The sequence below is a fragment of the Cervus canadensis genome, chromosome 32 (assembly GCF_019320065.1).
Source record: "Cervus canadensis isolate Bull #8, Minnesota chromosome 32, ASM1932006v1, whole genome shotgun sequence".
In the NCBI taxonomy this organism is placed as follows: Eukaryota; Metazoa; Chordata; class Mammalia; order Artiodactyla; family Cervidae; genus Cervus; species Cervus canadensis.
Genome location: NC_057417.1, coordinates 15,865,644 through 15,877,245, shown reverse-complemented (window position 1 = coordinate 15,877,245; position 11,602 = coordinate 15,865,644). Strand labels below are relative to the sequence as shown.

The 11,602-nt window shown below is 45.0% G+C and overlaps 1 protein-coding gene across 2 annotated transcripts in view; it reads right to left on the bottom strand.

Moving 5' to 3' along the window:
• PRKCB (protein kinase C beta) overlaps window positions 1-11,602 on the bottom strand; it is a 359,602-nt gene that overhangs the window by 25,748 nt on the left and 322,252 nt on the right. For both annotated transcript variants that reach the window (XM_043455595.1, XM_043455596.1), the window contains exons 14-16: window positions 7,871-7,951; window positions 7,474-7,581; window positions 1,931-2,071 (exon numbers count right to left, since the gene is read on the bottom strand). In XM_043455595.1, the coding sequence (XP_043311530.1) occupies window positions 1,931-2,071; window positions 7,474-7,581; window positions 7,871-7,951 (330 nt within the window). The remainder of the gene's footprint in view (window positions 1-1,930; window positions 2,072-7,473; window positions 7,582-7,870; window positions 7,952-11,602) is intronic.

Sequence of the window (11,602 nt, the reverse complement as noted above, 5' to 3'; positions counted from 1 at the left end):
ACGCATCATGACCCTCCCCTGATAGAGAAACTGTCGTCATCCCTGTATTACAGAGGAGCAGAGAGGGGAAACGACTTGTCCAAGTTCTCCAGATGGAAGACAATCAAGAGATGGTTTACTGGACCCACTGTATTCATGAGGGTCAGACACGATTAGGAATACTGTGCTCAACCCTGTGTCTGCATTTCTTTTTTTTTTTTCCCCATTTATTTTTATTAGTTGGAGGCTTTCATTTGAATCAGTTCTAATGAGATGGATGAAACTGGAGCCCACTGTACAGAGTGAAGTAAGCCAGAAAGATAAAGAACATTACGGCATACTAACACATATATATGGAATTTAGAAAGACGGTAATGATAACCCTATATGCAAAACAGAAAAAGAGACACAGATGTACAGAACAGACTTTTGGACTCTGTGTCTGCATTTCAAGATGGATGTTGTTAACCTGGAGGACAACAGGTGATGTCATATGGGACATGCTTACAGGTGGAGAAGGGGCGTGTTGAGCCCAGAAACTGCAGGTTTCCGGAGTATCAGAGAAAGAGACTCTGGTTGACAGAACAGGACTCAGTGATGGAAATTCTGAGGAGGTTGATTTGGTATCACTATATACACTGGCAACAATCAGAAGGACCACAATGTGGAACTCGCTGCCTCTAAAGGACCCCATGACTGAACACCAGGAATTGTCCAGAGAGAAGTAGGACTCATCAGGGACTCTGTGAATCTAATCATTTGGGGTGTGCAGGGCTGGGAGATGTGAGAAGCACCTGGGAGGCTTCCTTCAACTACAAGTCCTTTGCCCCAGGCATCCTGGTATTGCCTCTAACGGAGTCAGACTCTCTGAATCCTCACTTCCTTACACACTGGCTGAATGAACTTGGACAGAACACTCAACTTTTATGAGCTTCCATTTCCTCTTCCATGACATGGAATAACAGCACCTGTGTAACATTTTGTTTTGAGGGTTTGCTTAGATGCTATGTGTGAACTGCTTAATATGGCCAGATAAGTGGTCATGAAATTAATAATAATAGTATCAAAACAAGCACCACTTTCACCATCATTTTTCACATTTGAGATCCTCATGACTTCTGGTTTTGATGACAAAGTTTATGTTCAGGCTTACTACTTTTCAGCCTTAGCCAGCAGTTACAACCCATAATAAAATCACCAGGTCTCCCGTGTACTTTAACAAAGAAATATCCTTCCGGTAGAATCACGGTCCTGATTAATCCAGAAGAAAACTCCTCCTCCCTGCCGAGTCCTTGGGGACAAAAGCGCTCCTGCATGCACACGACCTTGGGAAATGTGAAATTTTCACTCTTAAAACAATTCCCCAAGAGCCATATCCACACCCAGAGCCTCTGGGAGAGCTTTACAATCACGCCAGCCTTTGCTTCATTCTGGTTCGCCTTGGGTGGGAGCTGGCTCGGGGTTCTATCTTCTTTACTGACTCAGATGGAGTGTATATTTCAGAATTAAATTTAAATACTGTTGAGATAAACAACATGACCTTTTCAATGTCAGTTTGAAGAGAAAATGACACAGTCGAACCAAGGAAAGACCGAGGGCGAAATTAGATTCTTTATCACAGTCCAAAAATGGATCTGAACTCGGCTCACCCGAAAACCATTCCCCCAAAGCTGCCAGCTCAGACGGTTACAATAATTGAATCAATAAAACAAAAACACAACATCCATGGTCTTTCCCGCATATATCGAGACTGTGCGGACAGAAATCTCCATTTTTGTACCCGCTGCATTTGAGTGTAAATATGAGCACTTGTAGACATGTTCATCGAGGTCCACCTCTCAGAGGGCAGCAAGGGCACACACATCGGAGAGAGGAAAAGAGCCTGTTATGACGTGGACCCAAAAAATGTTATGATGTGGACCCAACCGCCTTTAGAGAACAGTTTACTTACGGCTTTCGGCTTATATGGGGGCTGAATCTCTTTGCGTTCAAGTTTCTCCCAGTCAATATACCGGAAAAACGCGTGCTCTTTGATGTCACGTTCACCTTCAGGTCCACAACCCAGACGTTTGCCTGGGTGTTTGGTCATCAGCTTCAAGAGAAAGAGAAATGTAGAATGAATTTCAGAAGAGGAGATGTGGGACTCTCAGAAATGATCACTCCTATGAATGAGGGAAGACAGCGCAAAGAAGAGTCCCAACTAAATCTTTATTTTTGGCTTTTCATCCCAGCAGTAATTTCCCAGCCAGGTCTTTCTAATAGGAAGACCCAAGAGTAGTGTCTGCTGCTCCCGGTCCCAGAGCAAAGTCCCTTACAGTTAAGCACACTTCAGCCTGACTGTGGTCCTGAACTTCAAGTCAGAAATATCACATGGTGCATTTTGATTTAAGAATGATTTCTACGCAATTACTGATGCATTTAATGAGAACAGTTTCAATATCTTCAAATTCTCCTCCTGCCACCACGAGGAAACGGGAGTTTGACCAAAGCAAAGGGCACGTTCATTCAGATAATATTTGCATTTCTCAGTAAAGCGCTTGTGAAAATGACAAGAAAGAAGAAAAAATATTAGTCAAATGGACCCAAGTTTCAAGTAATTACTTTCCGAAAGCTCATTAAATAGTCAAAACCTAGCCCAGCTCATTTCCCTTGTATCACACATTACACTAAACTCCGCTGAGGTTTCTTTGGTGTCCCATTTAAATTACTTAATTATCAAAACCCTCCATCTTTGGGTCTCTGAGCCAGTGCTAAATAACAAGATGAAACCAGACAGGCTCCCTCTTGTAAATGAGTCCAAAGCAGCAGGAAAATATCTCTGATCTCAAGACTTAAGCAAATGCACAGAGAGTCAAGACGGAGGAGTTGATGATTAATTTTTTAAAAAAGAAAGATCAGCAAGAGGCCATCAAAAGAAGAAACAAAACAACTGAAACATACAAGACCATGAAGCTTCCTGGAGTTGACTTGACACCAAGAAGCCCATGACCTCAGACTCCTCAGATTTTTGCCCAGGGCTTGAGGATTATGGGGGGAAGGGGTGAATTCAGCAATTCACACCTACTCTGTTGGACTTTCAGCTCAGCCTGATTCTTGCTACAGATAATCTGTCATCAGAAACTACCCTTCTACACCCACACACACAGAGAAGCACATACTTTCCACATATGCTTTATCTTCTAGGGGAAAAATAACCTGCATTTCTGTTTCTAAGCTACTTCTTTATAAATTTTATGCCTCGTCTCACCCGAGTCTCACAATGACCTAATGAGTTGGGTGTTTTAATTTTTCCCCACTTGAGTGACAAGGCAATTGACACTCAGAGGGTTAAGCAACTGGCAAGGACTCACAGAGACAGTAGATGGCAGAGCTGGGATTGGATCTTATCTCTGCTGACCTCTAAAACTCGGACATTTAGAGACATAGCTTCCATGTGGTTCCCCAGGGATGATCTGTGGTCTCGCTTGGTCAGGAAAAGTTTAGGGAGGGCAAGGAAATTGGGCCAAATCTTGACTTTTGTGTAGGATTAGAATGGGAGGAAAGAAAAGGTTACGAGGCCTTGGTTAGCACAACCAGCAATCCTATCCACAACAGCTTCTGGGGCTTCCCCAGTGGCTCAGTGGTAAAGAATCTGCAGTCAATGCAGGGGATGCGGGTTCAATCCCTGGTCTGGGAAGATCAGACATGCTGCGGAGCAACTAAGCCTGTGTGTCGATATGACTGAGCCTGTGCCCTAGAGCCTTAGAACTGCAACCGCAGAGCCCACAAGCCCTAACTACTGAAGCCCGTGCACCTAGGGCCCATGCTTCACAGCAAGAAGCTCTGCAATGAGAAGCCAGTGCACTGCAACTAGAGAGCAGCCCCACTCCCCCCAACCAGGGAAAAGCCCGGGCAGCAACGAAGACCCAGCACAGCCAAAAATACATACATAAATAAAATCACATATAAAAAACTAGCAGCTTCCGTGTCCTGGGCACTCCCTGTGTGCCGGGCTCTGTGCCTCAGGCTTCCCAGCTATTACCCGTTACTCTTTCATCTTCACAGCATTAAGGCCTCAGAAACTATTATCCTCATTTTCCACATAAAGACACCGGGTCCAGAGAAGCAGACATCTGCCTAAGATCACCCAGGTAAGTAACAGAGCTGTGCTTTGAACAGATCAGCTTGACCCAGAGTCTTAAAGCTCCATCTTACAGTTTCTTAGTGTTTTCACCCTAATGTATGGCCAACTGGGGCTTCTGTCTGCTTTAAGTTTATTCAAAGGGGGAGTGGTGATCTGAGCAAACTGCATACTAATTTTTTTTTATGGTGGAAAATAGGGTCTTTAACGGGATGGATAACAGCAGTCTCCAAACTTTTTGGCACTGGGGATCAGTTTAAAAGAAGACATTTTTTCTGCGGATTGAGGTTGGGACAGGGTTTGGGGATGATTCTAGCGGATTACATTTATGGTGCGCTTCACCCATTATTATTACATCAGCTCCACTTCAGGTCATCAGGCGTTAGATCTTGGAAGTTGGGGACCCCTAGATAATAGGATATTTTCAAATGGAATTAAACCTTTTTCAAAAACCTAGCTCACTTTCCATGTAAATAGGAGAATGCTAAGTGAAGGAAAACCACTGCAGAAACACCCCAGCACTAATGCGAAGCTGTGCTCAGCTCTTGCACGCTGTGCTCCGGCGCCCGAAGCCAACCATGCAGACAGCTGGACTTAATCACTCTTCCGATCTCTGATCACCTCCCAGATGCATCCCCTGGGGCCCACGGTTCAGGAGGAAGCATTTGGCTGTTCACTTGAGCATCACTCCTTCTCTGGAGCATCAACCTTGAAGAAAAAGCCCACACGGAGCCTCAGCCAACTCAACTCAGAAAGGTCCCCAAACCCAATAGTAAGAAAGTCACCCTCGCTAATCCTGAAGGTTATGGGTCTGAAATTAATAGAAATCTGCTCTACCAGGGAAACTGCTAATTGGAGCTGAAGCTGAATGCAGCTGACCTGGAAAACCCTTTCTCCATGACCCACTTAGAACCCCAGCTGTCTAGGCAGGCAGGGCTGTGAAGGGGAAAGTCCTGAACATGCATGGAGCACCTACTATGTGCCAACGCTATGCGAGGAGCTTCCTCTTCTGTTACCTCATCATTTAACACTCTTCCAAAATTCTGTACAGTGAGGATTATTATTCCATCTTCGGAGATAAAGAAACAGAAGCCCACAGATGCAAAGTAATATGCTCAAGACTGTGCATCTAGGAAGCGGAAGGGTTGAAATGTACAAATAGTCTTGAGCTCCCAAATCCCCCACTTTAAAAATCCAAGTCACAGGGAATGCAAACTCGAATATCAAGAGGGGGTTAGCGTGTAACATGGCCGTGCCAGCATTAGTAACAGCAGGAGTCGTAACCCAAGGGTTTTGGAACAGAGTGCCAGACTCTCTACTGAGTTCCTTGTATTAACTCATCTCATGATCAGAGAACCCTGTGTGTGGTCCCATATGTGTGTCCCCAGTCTGCAGATGCGGTGGAACAACTTCCCGACTGTCACAGGGTTAATAACGCTCGGACTTGAACTCAGATGCTGGTTTCTTCCCAGAAAAATCAGGAGAGGAGGGGACACATTCTTATCTGAAGGAAAGACTGGCTTCCAATACAGTCTCCCCCTCTCTCCCCACCCTGTATGATGACTGCAGGGGTTTGCCCTGGCCTTGTTCTATGCCCTTTATTTGCCAAGGGCTTCGTTTAAGCTCCTCATGAACAGCTCAGCTGGTAAAGAATCCACCTGCAATGCAGGAGACCCCAGTTCAATTCCTGGGTAGGGAAGATCCCCTGGAGAAAGGATAGGCTACCCACTCCAGTATTCTTGGGCTTCCCTGGTGGCCCAGATGGTAAAGAATCAGCCTGCAATGTAGGAGACCCGGGTTTGATCCCTGGCTTGGGAAGATGCCCTGGAGGAGGATATGGCAACCCACTCCAGTATTCTTGCCTGGAGAATCCCATGGACGGAGAATCCCATGGACAGAGGATCCTGGCGGGCTACAGTCCATGGGGTCACAAAGAGTCGGACACAACTGAGTGACTGGGCAAGCACATGAACCTCTCCACGCCCTGTTCCTCCTCTTCCCTCTTCCTGCCTCATACCCTCAAAAACTATTTTCAAACTATAAATTTTAAGATGTTAGGGACTGAGATGAATTCACATATGTCTTCCCCAGGGATATTTGCATCCTAACCTATGCAGCTGACAAAGCTTAGGTGATTCACTGAGAGTGGGAATTTAGGCAGCAGAACAAGGTGCTTCTAGATGGAGCTTGGCCCAGCTGTTACAAACCTCCCGAGTTCAGCTTTCCCTCACTCAGGCCAGCTCACACGCCATCTGATGGGTTAGGAAGGGCAGGGCTGGGTTGGGCAATGAGAACTCTGCAAACACCATGAGGATCTAGAACCAGCAGCCCTGGGTTATCCAGACACACAGGTGGGCATGCTCTAACCCTGAGCCATGCTGGCACCGCTGACTGGTGGGAAGGAAAACTTCATAAAGGCAGCATCCCTGACTCCTGTTCCCTGGGGTCTCACAGTGTTACTTTCATACTTTCATCAGAGTTGAAGAGTTACCACATTCAAATAATACACTTAAAAGGCAGTGGTTTTAAGCAACACGGGGACTTGTTCACAATACAGATGGATGCCAAACTTAATCTCTAGGGTGGAGGCTGATGTGTGTGCCTTTGAAAAAAGCACCACAGGTCATCCTAATGGTGCCAACAGGGGGGACCACTGGTCTCTAGGGATTCACCCAGGTCACTGTGAGCATGTCCTGGCCAAACACGAGATCGAAACAAGCAATCCTTACCCAGAACAGGTGTCCCGCTTTGTTCACAGGTTAATGTGCATACATCACAATGTACAAATTTGCAAACTTTTCAGTCATTTGTGGGTTAGGGGGAGAGTGAGGGTTGGGAGACACTCAATTTGGGTCAACTTATCTAGAGGATCCCTTAAATTCAATACTGTGATTATTTTCTTAGGACAAAAGTCACACACTCTTACTATTAACTAAACTCGTAGGCCCCAGCGCTGAGTGAGGCTGACGGATCATGCCGCGCCCCTCTTGGGTACCTTCCCCGGGTTCCAGCTCTTTGGCAAACTTTCTGGGCTCCCCACCTCATTCATTCCAACACCTCATTCATTCAGCACTCTGAGGCTCCCCACTTCATTCATTCAGCACTCTCTGCTGGCCTAGAGCCTGGAGCCCAGCCAGCAGCAACATGCTATTGCAGGCAGGCCTCTATGGTGCTTCCGTGTGAACCAGAAGAAAGCTCCCTTTCCTCTGGGAGGCAGCAGGTCTTTACCCGGCTCACAGAGGGGCCAGTGGACCAGGGGTGGCGTTTGACCGCCACTACCCCTCCCCCGCCCCAGGCGCAGCATCCTTGTGCAGGGCACCCCTGCACCCCTGTAGGCGGTGGTCCTGGCTGCCAGCTTTAAGGGGTTTGCTCACCCCTTTGCAGATGGCCACAGCTTCCTTGGACATGGACTTCGGATAAGCCACGTTGTGTTCCATGATCGACTGGAAGAGTTCATCCTCATCCTCCCCTTCAAACGGTGCCTGTGGAGGGAGCACAGGGTGGGAGGAGTCCTGCATGAACCACCCCCCGCCCAACTGCCCCAAACCAGCAGGCCCAGCTTCCTGGGGTCCACAGCCAAGCCAGCCCCAGGGCTTCCAGGAAGAGGATAAGGAAAGCTGGTCAACAGACAAGGGTAACCCCAAGGTCATGGAAATCACAGAGGTTCAGAGCTATGTGCTGGTATCCGGCTGACACACTCTCTTAGAGAGATCCCCACAGGGATGGGGGTGGGGGAGGACTTCCCTCACAAGTCAGTTAAAATTCAATTACCTGCCCAGCCAACATCTCATATAGCAGGACGCCAAATGCCCACCAATCCACGGACTTCCCATAGGGCTGATAAGCAATTATCTGGAAAACAGAAGGCATCTGTCAGGGAGATGTGCAGGTTCTTGCAGTGGCTGAGAATGAATATGCGCTTCTCTTACAATAAGAGTGGGGCATCCTTGGGGGGTGGCGGGGTGGGGGGAGAGCTCTTCCTTGGCCTGACACCCGCCCATTGTGAAAGATTAAATTGGCCGTCACAGTCCCAGATGTGGGCCTCTGTCTAAAGGAGTGAAGAGGGAGTCCAGGGCCCACCGAAGCTATTTCTTTACCTTAAGAAGATGGATATCCTTTACAGAGATACCTGCAGGCGGGGAAGGCATCTGTGTATGTCACATTGCCTTTTCAAAGCACTTAGTACGGTTGTGTTATTTTTAATTTTAATACAGTGAGCACGGCATTTTAAAGGAGAAAACTCGTCCTTCTTTCTCATGATAAAAGTAATAGCATTTACACAAGAATGTGAACATACGTAAGACTACTGAACTTAGAAATGGTTAAGATGGTGATGTGTTTTTTTGCCACAATTCAAAAATTTTTAAGTTAAAAAATGTAATAGCAGTTATTATTATTTATTTAAAATATAGATAAGCTACGAGAATGCAATTACAATAGTTCTTTATCAAGAGAGACATTATGATTGATATTTGGTCTATTTTCCTCTAGATTTTTTCTATTAGTATATATTAAACTCTGTGTGTATGAGTGTGCTTTACATAAATACTTTAATATATGGAACTTTAATAAAGCATTTTATTCATTTAGCATTTTCATGCTAATACCTGTACATCAACACAACCAGCTTTTACTTCTGCATAATGTTCCATTGGGTGGATATACCAAACTCTATTTCATCAATACCCAACTGATTAGGTTCTTCCGTGTAATTAGATATGTGGAAATCTGTCCAATTTTCTTTCCTTAAGATAAACTCCTAGGAGTAGAACTGGTGAATCAAATGGTATATATATAATTTTAAAGGTTTTCATACTTATGACCAAATTGCCAGAGCATGGTAAAGTCTAGAACAGCTGTGTGACCATCCATTAGGATATAGGGGTGAAACCTAACTGTATCAAAGGGATTAGTTAAGGAGCTGGGGATGGACATGTACACACTGTTATATTTAAAATGGATAACCAACACGGACCTACTGCATAGCACATGGAACTCTGCTCCACGTTACGTGGCAGCCTGGATGGGAGGGGAGTTTGGGGGAGAATGGATACGTGTATATGTACGGCTGAGTCCCTTCCCTGTTCACCTGAAACTCACAACATTGTTAATCGGCTCTACCCCAACACAAAATAAAAAGTTAAAAAAGAAAAGAAAAGATTGGAAGGTGATACAGCAAAGGTTAAGAGGTTGAGGACTGAGGACCACGCAGTGCGGAGATGGGATCCTGACTGCTGTTGCCCAGCCTGTGACCCTGGGAGACGTTACTCAACGTCTCGAAGTCTGTTTCTTCATCTACAAAACCAAGTGTGTAATAATATCTATGTCATAGAGTTTTAATAGGATGAAAGAGAAATACGTTACCTCAACATAATAAAAGCTATATTGACAAACCCACAGCAAGCATTACCCTCAATGGTGAAAAATTGAAAGCATTTCCCCTGAAATCAGTAACAAGACAAGGGTGCCCACTCTCACCACTACTAAGAGAAATACGTGCCTCTCACATATTATGCCCTCAAAATGTCAGCCATGACTTGAAAGTTCTCTAATTCAGTGATAGTTGGTTTTACTCAACAAATGTGTCTGAGCAAGCCTGCCTATAAAGCTTGGCTATAAAGTCTGTTTATCCACCTCCATCTCCCACCTTGGCTTCTGCCCTGAAATCACAAGTGTCCTCTGAGGAGAACTGCCTGCAACGGATGAAGGAAAGCTTTCTGTGAGAACACTTATTGAAAGTGTTTTCACACTTTTAAAGTACTTCATGTCTCTTTTGATCCTCCTGACAACCTAACAAGTTAATCCTTTCACAAAGGGAAATAGAGCCTGGGAGGTGAAAGAAGTTGCCAGAGGCGAGGGGGTTAGTTAATGGCAAAGCAGGGGGAAACCTGACCTGCAGTTTATTCCTCCCACCAGCAGGCTGTGGGCTGCAGGCTGGAGGAGGATGCAGTTTCCCCAGTAACGCAACTTGGGGCTTTACGAGCATTCAGGAATCTTTGAAAACCACACATGTGGGGGCCCACTCTGCAGTGATTCTGATTCCATTCATCTAGGGTGATGCCTGGCCATCTCCATTTTTCAAAAGCTCCCCAAGGACTTCCCTGGCCATCCAGTGGTTAAAGACTTTGAGTTTCCAATACAAGCGTTCTATTCCCGGTTGGGGAACTAAGATCCTGCGGTGCTGTGTGGAGGGGGAAAAAATTAATTAAATAAAAAAATAACAAAAGCTCCCCAGGTGATGGTAAAGGGCAGCAGGCCTTGTGAACCAGAGATCACTGAACTCACAGCAGATCAAGGAACTGTATCTGATATCCTAACTAATTAACACAATGATAATAAAGCAATGTATGTCACACAGGAAAAACTCCATTGGGTCCTAATAAAGGGTTAAGTGCTCAAAGGATTACTTTGCAATTCCTTTACAATTTACTTTTCCTTTGCAATTACTTTGCAATTCCTCAAGTAATACACAAATACATTTACCTTGTGGAAAATTAAAACAGTATACCAATTAAGCTAATTTTCCTTTACAATGGCCTTACCCTCAGAGGTAACCAGTGTTGTAAAACCAGTCTGGACTCTTCATGCATTTCCTATACTTCTGCATGCATATCTAAATACTTGTAAGAAACATATAGCAGTGTTCCTTGTGTTGTTATTTACCATAAATGGCATCATACTGTATTTATCATTCTGTAGCTTGATTTTTTCCTCTCAACAATGTTTCAATATCTGCATATACATCTCATTCACTTTTTGAATTGATGTCTAATAGTATTCCACACTGAGGAGGTCATGGCAACCCACTCCAGTATCCTTGCCTGGAGAACCCCATGGACAGAGGAGCCTGGTGGGCTACAGACCATGGGGTCACAAAGAGTTGAACATAGTTGAACGACTAAGCACAGCACAGTATTCCATACTATAAATCGTTCATTCTATTGTCCATCCCTTGATTAACAAACACTGTTCAAGTTAGTACAGGCAGGTGTGTTCTGATCTTTACAAGGGCTGCATAATATTTCTTAATATGAATTGCAACCCTTTTCCTTCACTGGTAGTCACTGAGACTGTGTCCTATTTTTCACTATTAAAAATAGTGCTGCAATGAAGAAAGGACTTTGAAGACACATCCTTCCGAGTACGGTGTGTGTTTGTGTGTCTGTGTGTGTGTATGTTGCAAACTAGATTCCTAAAAGAGGAAGAGCTTTGGTAATAGAGTAGGCAGGTTTTAAATTCAGTGCCAAGCTACTTAGTGACACGGGTCCTCCCATCACCATTGTTACATATGAAACCTGAACAGTCAAGAAGAGAGGAATTCTAGAATGTCCATTTCCAAGACTCTATGCCAAGCTCGCAGTTCCTTGCCATAAAAATCCAGTAACAGATTGCAGGATGCCACCTTCCTGAGCACCAATTCAGAGAAAAAGGGAGGCCATCATCTGGCACAAATTTTTGTACCATGACACGTTGGGGAAATCCATTCTGCAACTGACCGCTTCC